The following is a 20678-nucleotide window of genomic DNA, read 5'->3' as shown; positions in this document are numbered from 1 at the left end:
GGTTACAGAAGAGGAGCAGAATCTCCTTGGTTCTCACCCTCTGTAATCTGAATGTTTTTAACAATTCTGCTAATGCTTGCCTCACTGCATTTTCCTAGCTTCTGTTTCTAGTTCTTTGTTATTTTTGCTTAAATAACTATAGGTCTCACCTGACCACAGCCTATGTTTATGGCTTTGGGGCATCAAATTTTGATTTGCAGTGTTAAGGTTTCAACAGTCATCTAACTTGAAGATTAAAATTGTACAATAGCAAACTCTTATTGCTTTGAGTATGTGACACTATTAATGGACATTTGTAGCTCGATGAACTCTTCAATCTGATTTCTGATGGGAGGTACTGTAACTATGGTCAGACCTAACCATAGTTTCAGTTGGGAAGCTGTGACCATCCTAAACCAAACGCAAGTCCACTAAGGGAACTTCTAGAAGCCTGGCACCCTGACAAATTGGCCATCAATAGACATAAACAATATCTGCATACTATGCAAAAGAGACAATCAACAAACCAAAAAGGGAACAAAAAGACCCAAACTCCTCCCCACCAGCAATCTGCACCCAGGTGACCATAGATTAACTCCAAGATTATCATCCTACATGGCTTGGGTCCGGGGTATCTGAGGGAACACCTGCTGCCGGCATCAAGTTCCCTTCGTCCTGTGCGCTCCCACAGGGAGGGTCTTCTCAGGGTGCCACCGGTAAGAGATTGCCGGCGGACGACACCCAGGGGTAGGGCCTTCTCAGTGGGGGCACCTGCCCTTTGGAACCAGCTGCCAGTGGAGCTGAGGACGGCCCCCCGACCTCCGTTCATTCCGCCGGGACCTGAAGACCTGGCTCTTCGAGCTCTCTGGCCCAGGCTGAGGATTAATTTATTTTAATTGGGGTTTTATTTATACAGGGATAAATTTAATCTTTTTTAAACTTGGTTTTTAACTTTTGTATTTTTGGTTTTTAATTACCCTGTAAACCGCCCTGAATCCTCCGGGAAAGGGTGGTATATAAATGTAATAAAATAAATAAATAAATAAATAAATCAGACCAACAATCAAGTAAACAATACCCCAATCAGGGAACTGCCAAACAAGCCAACGGTAAGCAGCCCAACCAAATGACCACCCCCACAAACACTGACAGGGCAAGCCAGTAGAATAGACACTGAGAGCAAACACCACTCCTTCCTAAGCATTGATGATGTTACCTTGTTTGGGTAATGAAACATCTGCAAAAAAAAAAAGCTCAGAGAGGGCCCCTCGTTTCCACCCCGAGCTACAAATATTCTCCTTTATTGGTACCGTAACTGATACAAATAGCAGGCTCCCAACCAGAGAGAGAAGGCTGAGAGGGGAGCCTTGGCCGGTAGAGATACCTGTCGTGGCTTGAGTTTCTAATATAGCCACTTGCTTTTCTTTCCAGATTTTCATTCAGATTGTGGAATCTTCTTCTGTGATCACCTGGGATTTTGATGTTTGTAAAGGTGATGTTGTTTTCAACATCTATCACTCCAAGAGAGCCCCTCAGCCTCCAAAAAAGGACTCTTTGGTAGGAGCACATAGCATTACCTCTCCTGGCGGCAATAACGTACAGTTGATAGACAAAGCTTGGCAACTGGGAAGAGACTACAGTATGGTGGAATCACCACTCACCTGCAAGGAAGGGGAAAGCGTGCAGGTGAGAACACTTTTTTTAAACACAGTCCCTACTTTGACTCCTAGCAAAATGCTTTTAGAATGTATCAGAATGGACTTTTTAATTCAAGCATGTTTTGAATGCTCACAGCAGCATTCTTGTGTTGCTTCTTTGGGATTATGTCATTAAAGGTAAAGGTTCCCCCGCACATGCGTGCTAGTCGTTTCCGACTCTAGGGGCCGGTGCTCATCTCCGTTTCAAAGCTGAAGAGCCAGCGTTTGTCCGAGGACGTCTCCGTGGTCATGGCCAGCATGACTAGACGCCAAAGGCACACGGAACGCTGTTACCTTCCCACCGGAGTGGTCCCTATTTTTCTACTTGCATTTTTATGGGCTTTCGAACTGCTAGGTTGGCAGAAGCTGGGAAGAGTAACAGGCGCTCACTCTGTTACGCGGCACTCGGGATTCGACCCGCCAAACTGCCGACCTTCTGATCGACAAGCTCAGCGTCCTAACCCACTGAGCCACCGCGTCCCTTATTATGTCATTAGCCAGTCTTAATAGAATTCCTAATGTATCATCGCAGCAGTGTGAAATCCTTAGAAAGTGAGGGCTTCTTCACGTGTTTTCATTTCCAAAATGGGTTGCCTTAATGTGGCTATAGGAGGGGAAGAGATCTTAAGTCCTTCTTAAATAGTTTTGAGTTTGGTTTCACCCACTAAACCTATTTTGCCTTCTGCTTCACACCAGAACACTTGGCCAATTACTCATTTTAAAGTTCTGTAAACTGGGATACCAATTCAGCCAACCAAACCTTAAAAGTAACTGCTCCTTCAGGGCAAGGGGAAAGTGATATTTTAGTCAGTCATGTACTTCAATTGTACGTCAGTGAGGAAGCTCTGCCAGGGGGATGTACCTTTCAATCTTGGACTGCTTTAGTTGGTGATTGGTCCCTCTCTCTTGGGTTTCTGCACCTCCTTAAAATTTTGCAACCTTCTTCTAGGAAATAGCTGCTTTTTAGGGGAGATCTCCCAACTTTCAGAATCTCTGAAAAGTACATCTCTGCGTTTTAAAAGGGTGATATACAAATTCTACAATGGTAACAAGTTTGTATGTTCAAAACTATGCATAGGTCCATCTGCAGGATGGTAGGCTACATAATTTGTTACAACTTTGTACCTGGTGTAAACATTGAGACTTACCACCAAGTCAGGATCTGGTACTGAGGTATTATGTATGCCATGCTTGCCAGTTAACCCTTATTTTTCATATCTTATATCTGTGATAAGCCATGATGATCAGTAGCCATGAACTCAAGAAAACCGAATCGGGTTTAATCGAACTATGTTTCTTGCGTTCTTGCCTACCAGCCTCCCTGAATAGATCAAGTAGGCTGAGCATGAAAGGGAGAGCCGACCTACAGCTGCTGATTGAAGAAGTGCCCTAATATTATACCCAAGTGGTCGTTTATTAGCACTGATGGCCATTTCAGGCTATTTTGATTTCCTCCACTCTTGCTTTAAGGGGTCTCATGTGACTAGATGGCCTGGCTTCTACATTCTCCAGTGGAGGTTCCACAGTATGCCTGCCTGCGCTACCACCAGTCTGCCTCGTGTTGATGATGTACTGGCATCTCTACAAGTCTCATCTCACAAGTGCAAAGTGATGTACTACACAGAAGTAATTGGTTCAGAAGATTTCAGGTGAGGTTAACTGTAGTGTTGCAAATGCTAGTCTTTTACACACACACACACAAAGAGAAAATTTCTGAGGATTCACTAAGCCTAAGTGCAAGTAGTTGAAGGCTACCCAGAATGGTTACAGGAACAGCAGCATTTTCATGAGTTGGTTTTCCTAGAGACTTTAGAGTCATCAAGATGATACCTAAAAGTACTACGCCTGTGAGCTTTAGACAACACTTTTGGTTAAAAGTAATTCATCTGATGTTTGTGGTTCCTCTGTCTTAACTGCTTTCTCTTATCTCTATTCTTCACATTACTTGCTGGGTTGCACAGCAAAAATGCATATATTATATTGCTGTCCAGTTTTCTTGCCTTGGGTGACTGGTTTCACCAAGTTGGAAAACGATTTTAACTGTTTCTGTCCTATAGGAAAATTGATAATCGCTAGGGGTAGCTAATATATCTACTGGTCTTTAAACAATAAGTACACTTGACTGATACTAACAAACATTGGTTTGATAAATAGAGAGAGAGAGAGAGGAAAAAAGTTAGATCATCTTTTAGACCAGAGATAAGGGGCAAATTGTTATCATGAAAACATAAGTGCAGGTCTCAAAAACTACAGTAATCCTGGACTAGTTAAGTAGCTTTACCGATCTTTTTTTTAACAGTAAAGAGTTCAATCGTGGCTGTGTGGTTCCAGAATTTTTTCTTACACTAGTAAGTTACATCAGACAGTGGCAACCTTTGCTTATTGGTTTGAAGAGAAAGAAAACAACAAGCCAAATACTTTTGTAAATGAACTTATGACTGTTTTTGATGCTATTCACTACGAGTGTGGGTGTTGGCATTTTGTCTCTTCAAATCTGTTTTTTGGTTATAAGTGGCAATTGCTTATGTGAACGTTTTTAGTATATAAAATCTTGAAGATTACTTAAAGGACTCAGATTAATCATTTGTAATCTGAATCAATTTAAGGAATTTTCTGGATTCCACATACTACATGCTTATTTTTTTTAGAGAAACTTATTTTTTTTTTAGTTTCTTGAATAAGAAATTGGAATTGGAAGGTAAGAAGTACTCCTTTCTTCAGTGTTAGTAGGGGGTGGGTCAGTGTCCCATCACTGCAGACTTTCAATTAACTCCTGAAGAACAATTTATTTTCTTAACTGTAGGTACATAAACAAGGTATTATAGTTGATTTTTAAATGGTGGTGTTAGCTATAAAGATATATGGCAAACTAGTACCGTTTATTTTTATTTTATTTATTTTAAAGATGGCTTTGGCATCTTTGAGGCTGACTGTTTATTGTAATAGTTGGGAGTTGCTTTGGGAAGTTAGAAAGCTGGCATATACATGGATGGTTCGTTCTGGTTCCTTGGCTTACCGGCTATATAAACCAGCCCTTCTCCACCTGCTGTGTGCCATATGGTTCCTCAGGTTGGCCAGGAAGCTGTAGAAGCTAAAGCTAATGAAAAGACTCCATGATCAGCACTATACATTGAGCCTCTGGCAAAGGCTATCAGTAAACATTGCCAGTTCCATTTGGGATCTCTCTTTCTTTCTTTCTTTCTTCCTTCCTTCCCCTCCCCCTCCCCACCCCGCCCCGGTGTACATTTTTTTCATACAGCTCAGCATGTGAAGGTGTCTTATCCTTACCGTAAGTCCATCTTTCCACAGGGGATCCATGAGCAGCCTTGAATCAAGTCACAGTGGATTTTCTCAGCTCAGTGCTGCTACAACTTCCTCCAGCCAATCCCAGTCCAGCTCCATGATATCCAGGTAGTGCCGCTGCCTACATTAAGCCAGCTGATGAGACGGCGGGACCCTCGTCTATGGCAGTCACCTGCAATACAGCATAATCATCAGTGACAGTTGCAAAAACAGACACACAAATGGAAGGTCTTTTTATAGATAGTAAAAGTAGCTGTGTGCATTTAAATATTCTGGTTTCGTTTTGAATTGGAGCCGAAAGAGTGTGTCCAATCTTAATAGCCATAGTTTTTTATACATACGCTTGCACAAATCCACACATTGGGAAATGTAAGGGCTGTTTTGCAAAGGAAGACTCAATCAATGGTTGTATGGCTGAGAATTTATTTAACTTCCTGTTGATATATTTGTAACGCATTAGAAGTCTGTCCTAAAGCTTTTACCAGTGAGACTTTCTCAAAGTTTAAGTACACTCCCCCCCCCCACACACACACACTTTCTGCTCCTGCTCTCCTGAGTCTGTTGCGGCCCAGCATTAAGGAGTGCAATAGCCGGGTACCCGACATTTTGTGTGAAAAGCCAGCTGGTGAACTGGCTGAACCCTTTCCCCTACCTTTTCTCAGCGAGAGATGCTGCCCTGACAGACGGAGGCGAGCTGTTCATCCTTGTCAGACAGCTCTTTTAACATGAGTTCATTCTGCTAGCTCACATGATTAAGGACAGACTCCTTTTGGGGGGCATTGAAGGGCATTAAGCTAGAACGTACACTTCTGAGCGCCGAAGGTGGGAGGGAAGAGGGCAGAGCAGGCTCCCCTCAATTCAACCCAAAGGCTGGCCCTCCTTTGAGTCCTCAGGTTTGTTTCTCCCGGAGGTGCACCTGATTGTACCTCGTTTGCTTCTTTTCACCTTCGACAAATACCCTTTGAAGAGGGGCGTCTTTTCTGCCAAGACCTTCCTGGAGAAGTGGCTGCATGAGTCCTTTCCTTCCTGTGCCCTTCTCCACTTTCCTGATCTGCCCTGTGAATGCCAAGAGAAATTATCCTGCGCTTCTGCAGTACAGACAGGATGTTTACCCTCTTACCAGAGCACAGCCAGGCTGTGGCAATAATTCATTGCAGACATCCACATGTTTCTGTAATAGTAAATTTGCTAAAGGTTGCTTAAACTCTCCAGCACTTGCTTCATTAGTATTTGAAGCATGCTTTTCGGAAACCTTGGGAGCTAAAACAGCCAGCTGCCAGACTAGTCTTGCTGATACAACAAGGATTGCAAATCTGTTCATGTAGCCGACAGTAGCTGATGAAATAGTATCTGCTGGATTCATTCATTCCCAATTAGAGCTCTAGACACCACACACACCTCCAGTGTATAATTATACCCTTGTTTAGAGAAGACTCTATGCTTACATATCTTCTAGGAGGTTAACGTACACTGTTTTGGAGGAAGGAAAGTAAATGATGAATGCAACTTGCTAATTTATTAATTTGTTTTAAGGTCAAGGAATTTGTTTTAAGGTCAAGAGTATTTATGTGCTAATTCAAAGGACTTGTCATATGAATTATAAAACTAAAACCCGTGTTTAAAATATTAAATCTAGATGATCATTCTAAATACTGGTTAAATGGAGTTGAAAGAGTATAGATTTGTTCCACAGATCCACCCATGCTATATTTCACCCAGCTGCTGCTTTTTTGTGATAAGTTTCTAAGAGCACTAGTATCTTCAGTAGCAGTTTTTAATTGTTGGTATGTAATCATGAACATGGTACCCAGCCTCAGAAACATTGTGCCATGTTCATCATCTTGTAATTATTGTCCCCCATGCCTGGTTGCAAGATGGTACAGTCTTCCCTCTCCAAAACAGGGGTTCTGTAAAAGATAGTTTCCTCCCCCCATGGCAATTTTGCTGGCAGCTGTAAAGAGAATGTTTAACAATTGGAACACCGTTTCCTATCTTAAGATGTCTGCTTGCTCAGCAATGTCCCTTGGAGGGCAATACACTAGACTTCGGGAGGAAAGTGCATTTCAGAGCTCAAAGCACAAAAAAATGGAGTGGAGGAGTTGCTAGCCCTCATAAAAAGCATGAGCTCCCAGCTATGGCCCAACTAACCCTTTGCTCTTCTCCTTAGTGTGTGATCTTACTAGTAGTATTCTGTCTCTGTTCTGCCAGAACTCATAAACCTCCCTTCTATTAACTTAATTTAGCAACTTTCTCCCACCTTCTCTATATTCCTCAACTTCATATTGATTTCTGTAAATGTTTTCTAAACATATTACCTCAATCTCGGTAATAAGGTAACAGTCTTTTAAAGATTTTTTTTTATTTGTATCAGTAATAAATGTGATATGGGAAAAGTGTCTGAATCGATTTATTCTCAACATGCTTCAGAAGTGGTGATTTTCTACAAGACACAACAAGAGTGCTTAGTGTAGGGATGGTTGTGTGGCTATTTCATTAAATGATTAGGTCTGTGTGCAGTATGACACTCACATAGGGTCCCCTCGTCACTGGTGTCACCACGGATTTTATAGACACCCATTGTGCATCCAAAAAATACTTCTGAAGACCTCATTGAAATGTAACTGATGCCCATCAATCTGGAGATCAGAAAACTATTCCTAATGGTTCCATCTATGCAGTCAAGACCCTGCAGATTTCTGGAGGAATATTTTATGGGCAGATGAGCTAGAAAGGAAACTGTTCAGGCTAGGCTGTTTGGGCTGGCAGAAACTCATATTAAGAACCCCAGATGACTATCTTAAGGAAGTTTAAATATTGCTTTATAACAAAAATCTACAGAAATAATCCGTCTTCCTGTCGGCTGAAGCTGATGTTCAGCTGGGGCATGCAGAAAAATAATGATTCCAAACATGAAAGCAAGTCTATAAGCTTCAGTGTTTTCCACAGCTGAGTTCATATCTCAGCCCAGTAGAAAAGATGTAGCCGAACCTGATATAAACTCCTTCCATGCTAAGAAAATCCCAAAGATATTTCTGAACTGACGGTGTTTGTCCATGATGTGAGTCACGGGTCAGTAAAAACAGCATTTGGTTCAGTTATTATAGTTGAAAGAGCGCAGGCATTTACTGAATTTAACAGGATGATTACTTTCTCACCCAAGCATATTGTGTACTTTATTTTTTTTAATGGAATAAATGAAGCAAAGATCAAAATTGGATAAGTGTTTGTTCTTTTGGACTCCCTTTATATCCTATATGAAGTTGGATAGCATTTGGTGTCAAAGAAATGCTGTCATTCAGACTAAATTTCATTTTTAATGTGTGCCGTTGTGCCCACAGTAAAAAAACAACAATAAAGATTAACTTATCAAATACTTCATAGAAATGGTATGTACAGTATATAATACACTTTGACTACAATATTCCATATTCTTACAGAGTAACCCCAATTAAACTTCACGGCATTGACTTCTGGATAAGCAGGCTGTTCTACCAGGTTCCCTTAGTTTTTTGTTTTTATTGAGCTGTGGTGGTGCAGTGGTTAGAATGCAGTATTGCAAGCTAATTCTGCCAACTGCCAGCAGTTCGATTCTTACCCGCTCAAAGTTGACTCCGCCTTCTTTTGAGGTTAATAAAATGAGAACCCAGATTGTTGGGGGCAATATGCTGACCCTGTAAACCGCTGAGAGAGGGCTATAAAGCACTGTGAAGTGGTATATAAGTCTTAGGGCTATTGCTATTGTAGTGGAGCAGATTACAAGCACTCCCTCAAAATCTTCACCTTCCTAAATGAAGATACACTGAAATAAAAAAAAATATACTGTGAACATGCAATTACATCTATTTTTATGTTGTATTGGAATTGAAGAAGGTCATAATAGGCTGGGAAAACATGATCCAATGTGGTTGTGGGCAGACTGTGAGGTACCAAGTGCACCATCACAGTTTTCTGAATCAGTCCTGGCTACCTTTTCCTTTTAAGCTTTGAAGTTTGATGAGTTCTGACAATTCTAGAGAAGTGGCAGCCAACTCTTATTTATTTATTTTTGCCAGTTCTCCATTAATGTCACTTGCTGGTCATACTTTAACAGGGCAGTGTAGATGCTTTGGGGACTACTTTGCACAAGTACAATTTACATGTTTTTTACTCTCTTGTGTACTTGTCCATCTCCTTTCAATAACCTGTAGAAAAATAATAGCAATAGCCCAAAGGAGATGGACAAGTACACAAGAGAGTAAAAAACGTGTGTGTGTGTGTATATATATATATGGACATTTATATACCGCCCTTTCCCTGAGGACTCAGGGCGGTTTACAGGGAGTTAAAAATCAAGCATACAAAAGTTAAAAACCAATTTTAAAAATATTAAATCAACCCTGTATTATTAAAAACCCCAATTAAAATAATTTACTCCTCAGCCTGGGCCCGAGAGCTCAAAGAGCCAGGTCTTCAGGCCCCGGCGGAATGATCGGAGGTCGGGGGCAGTCCTCAGCTCCACCGGCAGCTGGTTCCAGAGGGCAGGCGCTCCCACCGAGAAGGCCCTATCCCTGGGTGTCACCCGCCGGCAATCTCTTACCGGCGGAACCCTGAGCAGACCCTCCCTGTGGGAGCGCACTGGGCGAAGGGCGTTTGATGCTGGCAACCCCGGACCCAGGCCATGTAGGGCTTTATAGGTAATAACCAGCACCTTGAATTTATATATATCGCCTCATAGTGCTTTACAGCATACCCTGAATGGTTACAATGTCAGCATATTGCCCCAAACAATCTGGGTCCTCATTCTACCGATCTTTGAACAATGGAAAGCTGAATCAACCTCGAGCCCTGTCAGGATCGAACTCCAGGCAGTGGTTAGAGTTAGCCTGCAGTACTGCATTCTAACCCCTGTACCACCAGGGCTCACAATGGAAAGGTCAGCAGGAAAATTTTGAGCATATGAACTAATACGTTAAATAAATAGCTTTTTTTATGCCTTCAGATCAGTTGACTTCAGTTTTTTTAGCAAGATTTTATAAGTGGTTTGCCATTGTCTGCTCCCTAGGGCTGAATGAGAATGATCGCCTCATACTCATTCAGCTGTCTTTCTAAGGTAGGACTAGAACTCACAAGTCTCCTGGTTTTTGGCCTGGTGCCTTTACACCAAACTGGCTAAATATTTACATTTTGCCTTTTCTAAAAGGGATCTGGCCTACCTAATGTCCTGCACTTCCTATAGTGTGACAGCAGGATTAACGCACACTTTGATTTGCCATATTGTGTTTGTAAACAATCCTACCTATGTATTTTATAAAAGTTGTTGATAAGCAAGAAATTTAACACATCAGAAAGATAGATGAAGACTTTTGCGGACGAGGTCTGCAGTCAGAGAAACTGCTTTGATGGAGACAGAGATGCAATTTCATACATAGAAATATCTAGAAACATCCAGAAGGCGAGCCTAAAATTTGCCATTTTAAAAAGCATTCCCATTGTTGAATATTTCTTACCTAGTCTTGTGATATGGTAATATGAATATTTGACTATAAAATCCCCCCTGGGAAAAGCAAGCAGGTTTTCTATGTCTTCAATCTGTTCTCCTGAAGTGTGGATGTATATGCCTGTGACATCTCTTCAGACCGTTACTGACTCAGTAATCTTGCTAATGTAGATGGTGCAGAGTCAGAAATGTCCACTAGGTGATGCAAGTAATCTTTAGCAGCTGACTGCTGTTCTATTCTCCAGGTGAATATATCTACCTGGAGGAGACGGGAGAATGAGTTTCACCTTGACTGGCTGACTGACTTCATGTTCAGTTCCGTAAGGATGCATCTGGTCCATGAACTCCTCTATTTTGCATTTTAATCTTATTAAGCAGGCTTAAATCTTGTAGGAAAAAAAACACCATACAGTTCTCTATATGCCTGAAAACTATCCTTTGATAAGTTAGTTGTGGCGAGGGGGTGGCTCATGGTGCATCCCTGGCTAGAGACGGCTGAATTTTGCAGGACCCATCACTCCCTCGTGCTTGCAGACTAAACATGCAGTCATAGGGAAATTTAAAAGAGCAATTCAGGAGAAGACTTTGACTAAAACCAATTTGCACACAATCTTCATGTTACCCCTTAGCTGTCTTCCGTATCTCGATGTCGAGGTGGCATGAAGATCTCTTGAGTGAACAGCCTGCATCCATTCCACAATTTGTGAAAAAATATTTACAATCTTGGGATTTTTGTTTCCACACTTCTGAAATAGGCATTCACCATCTGATAATTTCCACATAAACTGCAAATTGGAATGCATAGACATGCAATAAACAACTTAGTTCAGAGTCCAACCTCTGGAATTTCTACAGCTGCTCCTTCAGTGTGAGTCTGAAAACAGTTTACTTCCCTTCATCCCAATATTGATGTTGGTTAGATGTGGGGCTATCTTAGTGCTTCATGGTCAAATCTGGCAGATTTGGCAGATGTGCTAATCTTAACACAAACAGTTCATGTTGAATTTTTTTTAGTCTTTTCAAAATAATCATTATGTCTTTGAAAGTCCTAGCCTCCTCTTCTTGTAGGTGGTGCAGGGAGGTAAATACATTACTCTAGCTTCTATGTATGAACAGCAAGATGGCCGAGTCGGTTATTGTTACCTTTTAGGAATGTATGATGAAATTTAAATATGAATTAAGTATAGTCCACTGGTTTCATTTGAAGAATATGGCATTAAAAATTTCAAATTATGCAAACAATTTCATTCATCATCAGGTTGTTTTCTTAAACCCAAAAAAATTAATTTTGTAGCAGACCGCACAGCACAATGTAAATATATTTTGTATAAAATGAATCTTGCATGAAATGAATACACTGTAATAGTGTATGCTGCCCAGACTCACGACCCAGAGTAGACACTACTCCAATGGATCAGTGGAATAGTGGCATTAAAATGTAATTAATAAATACATAAGGAAAAGGTTGTAGTTCAATGGGAAAGCACAGGACACTGTTTAATCTGCAACATTTCAACATGAGTTTCAGGGTTGAGGGGTAGTGTTGTCTGGAATGGTAAAGAGCTTCCCCAGGTTAGCAAGTCATTCACAATACCCAATTAGATGACCTAATGATCTGTCTCCGTATCAGACAACTTTTTATCTTAAGGAAACATTCATTGACTTGTTCAACCTTTTCTGGACCAGAAAAGGTGCCAGTGAACATCTTAGCTTTTTCAATCTCTTGTTTTAACTATTGTATCTTTTTGAACTAGAACTATAGTTGGTATTTTCAACAAGATGCACACTCACAGCCAGCATGTAGTTTATCTGATAATGTTAGAAGTGTCTAGTGAAGATATCTACCAATGAAAATTCACAAAGATTGATAAAAAGGTAGGGGAGGAGAGCTTCCCCACCCATATAGAGTGGATCAAGGCCCCAGATGTTTATAGAATCTATAGAAAACCTACAAAATATTTCTGAAATCTATAAACTTTACCAAGAAAGAGAAGGTCATGGCAGCCACATCCTTCTTCTCAACCTAAAACAAGTTATGATAATGCCCAAGAGAACCAAGTGGCTCAAGATGCATCCATTTCATGCTCATGCAAACATTTGGATGGATGTTCATGCTAGGTTGACCTGGACTGGAAATGAACAGATGCATTAACTTGGTTCAACAATTCAAGCTTACACAGCTAGGATATTAGGAGACAATTTGATAGATTCTGGATGAGTTCATGAGATGCAAAAAAAAAGTATCACTCACATTCCTTTAGCTGTCCAAATCCTCATTGCAATCTCTGCTGAAGTATGTGACCTAGTCAGTCACTGTCACAGTTATTATTGCAACAATAATGTTAATAATTGCACAAGATACAGATTACACAGAAAGATTACTATGATTTGAAATATGGACAGTGCCCTATATCTGCCTCCTACCCTGAATGGTTCCTATACCTGCCATCTCTCTGAATAATTCAAATGTTTTAAAAAAAATCTATTGAGGATTTGTGAGGCTTGATCAGAATGCAGTTCTCTTGTTTGGAAAGAAAACTATTATAAATATTTTTCACAGTTGCTCTACAAAGCAGATATAGCTCCTTTCTCAGTTTAATTTAGTGCAGGCAGGTTCTCCTCTTTATCCTCTCCCCCCCTCCTCCCCCCCCCCAAGTATTACAGCAAAACAACCTTAGGCTGCTTTATTCGTGTATTTCGATACTGCAGACACCCATTGCAAACAAAACAGTTTTTTAAAAAATAATGCAAAACAACAGGAGTTATTCAGTGCTCTTCTGCATGGTCATACTGCTCCAGTTCCCACTGTTTCTCAGCTCCCTAAATGCTGAAATCCAAACTGCTTCGACACAGGATGCTGAGGTTACTGGGACACAGCTAAACTGGAACAGACTACACTTCTATTTTGAGCTTAGTTATACTCATCTCCCTAAAGTCTTCATTCCATTGTTGGAGGTCAAAGAAGTTACTCGTAGCAATGACTGGAGAAGATCATTATTACGTGTAAAAGAACTGGTGCCAAAATCCATTTCTTCCAGAGAACCACTGATTGCCAAAACCAGGAAGGTATAAAGACTCCATCTTCCTCTGAATTGATTTGTAACGATAATTAAATTCCTTTCCTTGATCTGAATTTTATATGTTGAGAGCTATAAAATTTTGTCCCATAGGACCAGCCAGGGTAATAAAACAGCATGTTATCCCACGTAACAGAAGTTGGTAATAGACATTTTAACTGAAATTCATAATCTCACAGGCCATGATAGAATACATATTGGACTGTTCTTATCCTACTCTTTTTTTAAAAAAAAATGCATTTGCAAAAGTTACAAGGCCATCCTAGGTGACTGCTATAATAGAAATCTCAGTCATTGGAGCCCCCATGACATCCTGCATTCCACTGGACTTTGGCAGAAAGGTTGGTAGAAATCTTTTTTCAACTCTTCTCTTGAGTTTTTAATTTAAAGATTAGAAAGAAATTAGAGACCAGATTGGCAGTATTTTCAGATGTAGATCCATGCCCTCTCCAAGCACATCTGGTTCAGCTTCAGCATGTTTCCTTCTAATTCCTTCTGGCCTTAGAATATAATGAGGAGTGGGGGATAAGAATGGGCCATGATGGCTTCTATTGGTTCAGGAAGAGTTTTTTTCCATTAGATTTTCCTCTCTGTTGGAGTTACCTGTTCTGTCAAACAATGAAATACGAAAAAATCTCCTGACCCCTGAGACTGCAATCTGTCAATTCAGTTTTGGCTACCTGGATGTAAACCCAACAGAACAAGTAGGTCCACGTTACATGATTTGGTTATGGAGAGTAAGAGTTCTCATTCATTCTACCCCAATGGGTGAAATCTGTATTTTGCTTGGGTCCTAAATGTTGATAGCATTGTAAATAAATCTTCAGAGCACCATCTTTTTGACATTGGAGAGCAGTATATAAAACTACATAAAAAGAAAACAAAGGAATAGAGTTATAAGAGAAAAGTTATCATGGTTGGATTTTTTGACAATGGAAAGTTCTCTCTCTTATTTGTAGTGATAATTACAAACTTCAACTTTTGGTAGAAATGTTTCCAAAACTGATATGAAGTAGTATTCCTTAATAGAAGACCTTCTAAAGGGCCTCAATCCAAAACTAATTCTGGAGTCTGCATAGTAGCAGTATTTAGTAGTATTAATTCATTCATATCCCACTTTTATTATTTTTATAAGTAACTCAAGGTGGCAAACATATCCAACACACCTTCCTCTTCCTATTTTCCCCACAACAACAACCCTGTGAGGTGGGTAGAGCTAAGAGAGAATAACTGGCCCAAAGTCACCCATGGCTAAGGCAGAACCTGAACTCACACTCCTGTTTTCTAGCCTGGAGCCTTAACTATTAGACCAAACTGGCTCTAATAAGTCATCTTATACAGGGATGACTTCCAGACACTATTACTTCATGAGAGCAAGAGAGCACTGCAATAAATATTTTTGGAGTTCCAATTGCAATCAAACAGAAAGCAGTTCCATTAAAAACATTGATCAGATGGGCAGCCTCGGTAAGTGCCAATCCACGTCTGTTACAGTTTGAGGAAAGAGGAAGCAACAGGTGGAGTTCCCTGCCTTGGAGGCTGGACTCGCTCCTCTCCTTCCAGTCCATTATGCAGGAACCACATCTGGTCAAGCTTAGAGCCAAGCCCCATCACGTGAGGGGACATTTTAGAGCTTTTGTGGTTTCCAGGGAAAGCAAGAGAAAGGCAATATTTAAACAAGATAAATTACAAAAGGAAAGGAGTACAAAAACAAGGCTTTCCCCTAATTTCCTCTTCTATCTAGTAGGCCATGAGATAAAGGCTACTAAAATATTTGACCTGCTACGCCATGTGTAAATTGAACGTCAATTATTAGCTCTTCGAGTAGCCTCATGCTTTTATTATGTCCCCCAACTCTGTCTTTCCCGTTGTTTCACGAATTCAGATTTTTAATAACACCTTTTTATAACAAGCATTATCGAATTCCCTGTTCTGTGAAAGATCAAACAGATGCTAGCAATCCCCTAGAAAGTATAGCTTTAAAGGAGCCCGTTTAAACTTAAAATATTAAGATGATTGCTTTTGAAGAGAAACCTGTAGGAGTCAGAGTGTGTAACTCAGTTCAGTTCTCCGATTTAATATTTTGATTTAATTATTTTAGAAGATCCATCTGGGGAGAGCAGAACGACAGAGAAGCAACATGATCAAAGGAGGAGCGCAGTGATCAATGAACAAACAAAACCCCGCCTCTTCCCACTCCTTCTAATGGTCCTGGAATAAATATTATCCAATGAAATGATCGGCCAGACAGAATAGATCAGGGAGAAAATAGGGGAAAGATTTTTCAACTCTTCTCTGAAGTTGAAACATATGTGATATTGTATCTAATGGTACAATGCATTTTAACCACATCTGAAAACTTAAGAAATTAATATCAGTGCTTATATGTACTCAGAATTTATTTAAGAAAGTTTAGCACTATCCTACAAAAGATTTTCTGCTATCTTCACATTCTTTTGCCACCTCCATTAGGGCCAATGAAAATCAGAAAGAGACCATGTTTGGTACAGGGAGTTGCAGTTATCTACCCTTTCCATATGGCCTAAACCAGGGGTAGGCAACCTCTGCTCTTTTATGACTCATGGACTTCAACTCCCAGAATTCCTGAATCAGCTGACTCAGGAATTCTGGGAGTTGAAGTCCATGAGTCATAAAAGAGCAGAGGTTGCCTACCCCTGGCCTAAAACAGAAACATATGGCTCCATCATTTATAATTCTATGTTGGGATATTTGGTATAGAAGAATATTCAACCTTGAAAATAGCCCAAACAGAGATGCAACCCCTCTTTTACTGCTTATGATGTATGGAACGTTACAAAATTATGAAATGACTTAGCAGCAGTTAAATGTATGTTTATTATACTAGCAAAAGAAGGGAAAAGAAAATCCTACAGGTGGCTGTCCTCTTTATTTGTTCAGGATATCATCTCCAAAGTACAGCCTGTTCCCTGTTTCATGTCCCTAAAGAGAAGGGGCCATTCCTTTCATGAAGAGTGTCCAGGTTTGTGAGTTGTGCAGCTCTTATTCCAGTAGTTCAGTGGGGAGAAGGAGGGGGATAACAAGCAAAAACTTACATAATTATATGGGGAAGTTCTGCAGAAAGGCTGAAAAGAAGAATGAGCTAAGAACTAATTCTCATATTCTGCTGTTCTCACAGTTGTGGGTGGTTTATTCCTTCACTTTCACAAAGTAGCCACTCATTTGTGCTTCTGTGTTTGCTTAGGTGTCATCGAGTCAGTGTCACTCTTAGCAACCAGACAGATTTTCTCCATGACAGACTATCCCTGAACTGCTTCTCTTTACTTTCACTTTTCCCAGCATTAGAGCATTCTCCCAAGAGCTAGGTTTGCACATAATGTTTCTGAGCTTTCCGTGGTATTCCCAGGAGTCTTCTCCAGCACCAAAGTTCAAAAAAGTCCAGCTTTTTCAAAGTCCAGCTTTCACTTCCACAGGGTATCCCAAGAAAAATCATTGCTTGCAAGATTCCAGTCTTCGTGGCTTTAGACATATTATGGCATCTGAATATATTTTCCAAGATCTTTATTGCCACCAGTCTGTGGCACATTTCTTAATGTGTAGTTCTATATTTATTAGGAGGAAGAACATTGTGACATGGCCACTTAATGATTGAGAGTGGCGCATATTGGTGGGGTTTGGGTTTTTTTGAAAACGTTAATGGAGCCTAAAAAAAAATAAACGGGGAATTTATCCAATAACAATAATATTGGGCATTTTGTGATTGCTTTGTAAATGTTTCTGTAGAGATTTTGAACTGAGTGAGTTTTTCATCAATCTGCCTCAGAAAAAGCCCTCAGCAGACTATAATTGCCCAGACGTTTTCCCATGGAAAGCCATCTATCTCTGAAATATGTTCTTTTCATACTGTGTTTATAGCATTTAAATATGAAGCCATTTTTAAGTGCTTTAAAAAATGAGCTTGCCTGCAGGCTTCTCTGTAAAGCATTTTAATGGCTCAGTGAACATACCCTCCTTTCTCTATCCAGAGGGGGAGAAATGAAATTGTACGTTGAGGCAATTAAGACATTTAGGTTAAAATTCTAAATTAGCCCTTTGACACTAATGGAAAAGGGTCCAAACAAAAATGGGTGGGGGAAAATATTTAAGCAGCCTCACAACAAGAAGGGGCACCTGGTCAATCTTGTTTGGGGTCAATAAGGGAGAATATTTGTAGCTCAGGGTTGAAATGAGAACTACTACTCCCTGATGATGTTTCCTAGTTTGAGTGATGAAATGTCTGCAAGAAAACAACCAAACCCCTTTTTGGGCTCCAGAACTAAATAGGTTTTAGCCTGGTTAGGATTTGAATGGGAAACGGCTACATAATTCTAGAGCTATATGCTACTGAGAAATTTTTTAAAAAATATTGGGGTGAAAGCAGTGCCAGACCGCTTCCATATAGTTGTCAAAATAGTCTTGTGTATTTGTCTTTCAAATCCCAGGACAGGGTAACTTGTAAAAAGGTCCTTTTTTGTTATTGTTAGGGTAATGTGACAGCTGCAGCCTCAGATCTCCTCTTTGTAACTGCTATCCCCAAGCTGGATCCCTTCTGGATCTCTTAAAGCTACCACTCCTTCTGAATCTGGAAAATACTACATTGGTGAAGGGCAGCTAGCATTAGGGAAATAGCTATGTTTGATAAATGCAGATGGACTAGCTGCTGCTCTTATTGACAAGAGGACAGGATGATCTTAAAGCCACCAGAAATGGTCACCTCAGGAAACAGAACACCCATCGTATCTATTGCCATTGAAATGCTGAGCACAGTTTTCTGGTTGCTATAGTGACACATTAAAAGCCTGCATTTAGCCAATAACTTTAATATCCGAGATGAAGGCTCTTGGTGGAGAGCTGTCATTACTACCCTGGATGCAGGAAGCCAGCATTTGTATCATCTGATAATAAGCTATAAAAACTTGAATTAGGGAATGGCAACCCTGGATGTTAATTGCTTCATGTTAGCAACACAACTATTTATCAATAACCACTTAAGACCACAGCTTTCAGTTTAACTCAGACTATAGCTAATTGCCCCCTGTCTAAATGAGACTGCAAAACAAGAACAGCTTGGTATGGAGGGCTGAGCAGAAACCAGCATGAGAGTTTGCATCTGTAATAAGGAAGGGAGAAAAGCTTTCCCCAGTTTCAGATATTTTAGTTATAAAGGTCTAAAGAGAGAGGCAAAAATCAAATCCTAGGTCAACATCTGGAAGGATAGCTAGCTTTTCCCTGCCTGTCAGCAGACAAACCAGACCGTGAAATCAACTCCACAAGAAGGCTAAAACTAAGTTTATTGAGATTGGCTATAATAACAGAATCTTGCAAATCTGATTGTCCTGCACCCCCACCTCCTTCTTACAGTTCAGTGAATCAGGAAGGAGTCTGAGCCTCTTCTGAACATTATCTGAATGTTCTGACTTAAAAAAATGCTATAGTCCCTTTTGCCTAGGCAACTGAGCCTGCATATTTTCAAGGTCGTCTTCCTTACTTCAAAACACCAGTCTCTAAAACACTAGTAAGGATAAATAAGCTTTATCCCTGGAGGAAGGTAATTACTACTACCAAGATGATTTATCCTTCAGTCCCTCATATCAACAGAGGTGGTTCCCATAATGTACCTTGTCTCCTGGATCACACTGAACAGTCACTCGCAGATAAACATGAAGTATCCAGCCCTCTGCCATAAATGCCTTAAACATTCCTATCACCACTTCAAAGCTTACCAGTAAGGTTGGAATATCATTTGTGTCTGCAGAATTATTATGTGAACAATTGATGTATTTTGGCCTTTGTTCTAACCATCAAAAGAACACATGAAAGTGAAAATCAAAGAATTCCCTCCACCTGCAAACCTGTTCTTTTTTTTAATGAACCAATGCCAGACTGGAGTGGAAAATTGCCCATGGTATTGTTCTACTTTTAAAAATATAAAAATCTTGATAATAGCACTGGAGAAGTACTGATTACCGTATCAATAGGTCTAAAACTTTCCACCTTAGGAACTATTCCCTTAAATTGAAGCTGAGGAGTATCTGAAATGTTCTTCATTGTCTCTCTGTCTGATTCTCTCCCAGGTTCTCAAACCATTTTACATTTTAGAATTAGGGGAAAAGAAAATTCAGCTATGAAGTAGTTCAAGGCCCTCTAGCAAAAAGGCCATACCTAGAGATAGCGAGAGACAAAAAAAAAAGATTCAAGGAGAAAACAAGATTGATAGAAGGAATCTCACCATTTTGAACATCTACCTGTCTGTTCACACCAATGTTTGTGTCCTTGCCAGAGAAGGAAAGCAAAGCAACATCCCTTGCTTGCCTGTGGTGTTTCTTCAGTTCAGTTTTGAAACCATTGGGGGTGTCTTCAATTTTGTTTCTGTCACGCAAGGTTGATCTCTGTGTCTTATTTTGTCTCTTAACAAAACGCTTCCCCGCAGAATCCCAAGTTCAGTAAATCACTACATGGATCAACTTCGAAGCTCGGGGGGGGGGGCAGAGTTTTTCACAATTCCCCAATCCCTCCCGATTGGCGAAAGTGTAGCAACAAGCCTGTCATCATTTGCAACCATAGCAGCTTTTGCTCTATCCATCCCAGTGTCCAAACATGATTCAGGTTGTTTTCTGAGACACTGGAGCAGGGGAGGTAAAAATGGCAAGGGGAGGGACATTTGCAGTGAGGCCTAGTTTCTAAATGTGTCAAAAGCAGAACCAGGGGTACGAGATTTCTACAACACCAGCAAGATGAAATGGCTACATGTGATTTTAAACACATCTCCACATCTTTTCAAATATGCCTACCATATTTTCAGTAGTTTCTGCTCGCCCAGCGGCTTATGCTGACTCACTACCAGGACAACTGGCTGATATTTCATTTTGCAAATTTTGATCCGAAGAAGGTCAGGCTTATAACAGCATACTGTATGGAGGTGGGGTTGGGGAGAAAGAGACATGGTACCCTTGTTGGTTGCCAAGGAAACTGTAGACTTGAAGTAACAGCTAAACTAAAATAGATGAGGGAGTGTCTCCAAATATAAGATCTATTGGCTCACAGAGGTTTGCTAAGTTGCCTGCTATCTTATATTGCAGAATTTAAAGAATTATGTTAACAAAAGAAATCTTGAGTGGTTCTAATCAG

At 40.4% G+C, this 20678-nt stretch overlaps 1 protein-coding gene across 1 annotated transcript in view; it reads left to right on the top strand.

The window, feature by feature from the left end:
• SEC14L1 (SEC14 like lipid binding 1) overlaps positions 1-8193 on the top strand; it is a 37261-nt gene extending 29068 nt beyond the window's left edge. The window contains exons 14-16 of the mRNA XM_083352363.1: positions 1411-1665; positions 3147-3325; positions 4986-8193. Coding sequence (XP_083208489.1) covers positions 1411-1665; positions 3147-3325; positions 4986-5091 — 540 coding nt within the window. The 3' untranslated portion in view covers positions 5092-8193. The remainder of the gene's footprint in view (positions 1-1410; positions 1666-3146; positions 3326-4985) is intronic.
• Positions 8194-20678: the final 12485 nt, after the last annotated feature.

Source organism: Vipera ursinii, assembly GCF_947247035.1.
Source record: "Vipera ursinii genome assembly, chromosome: 2".
In the NCBI taxonomy this organism is placed as follows: domain Eukaryota; kingdom Metazoa; phylum Chordata; class Lepidosauria; order Squamata; family Viperidae; genus Vipera; species Vipera ursinii.
The sequence above is the reverse complement of the archived record's forward strand: the minus strand, read 5'-3'. Positions and strand labels throughout refer to the sequence as shown.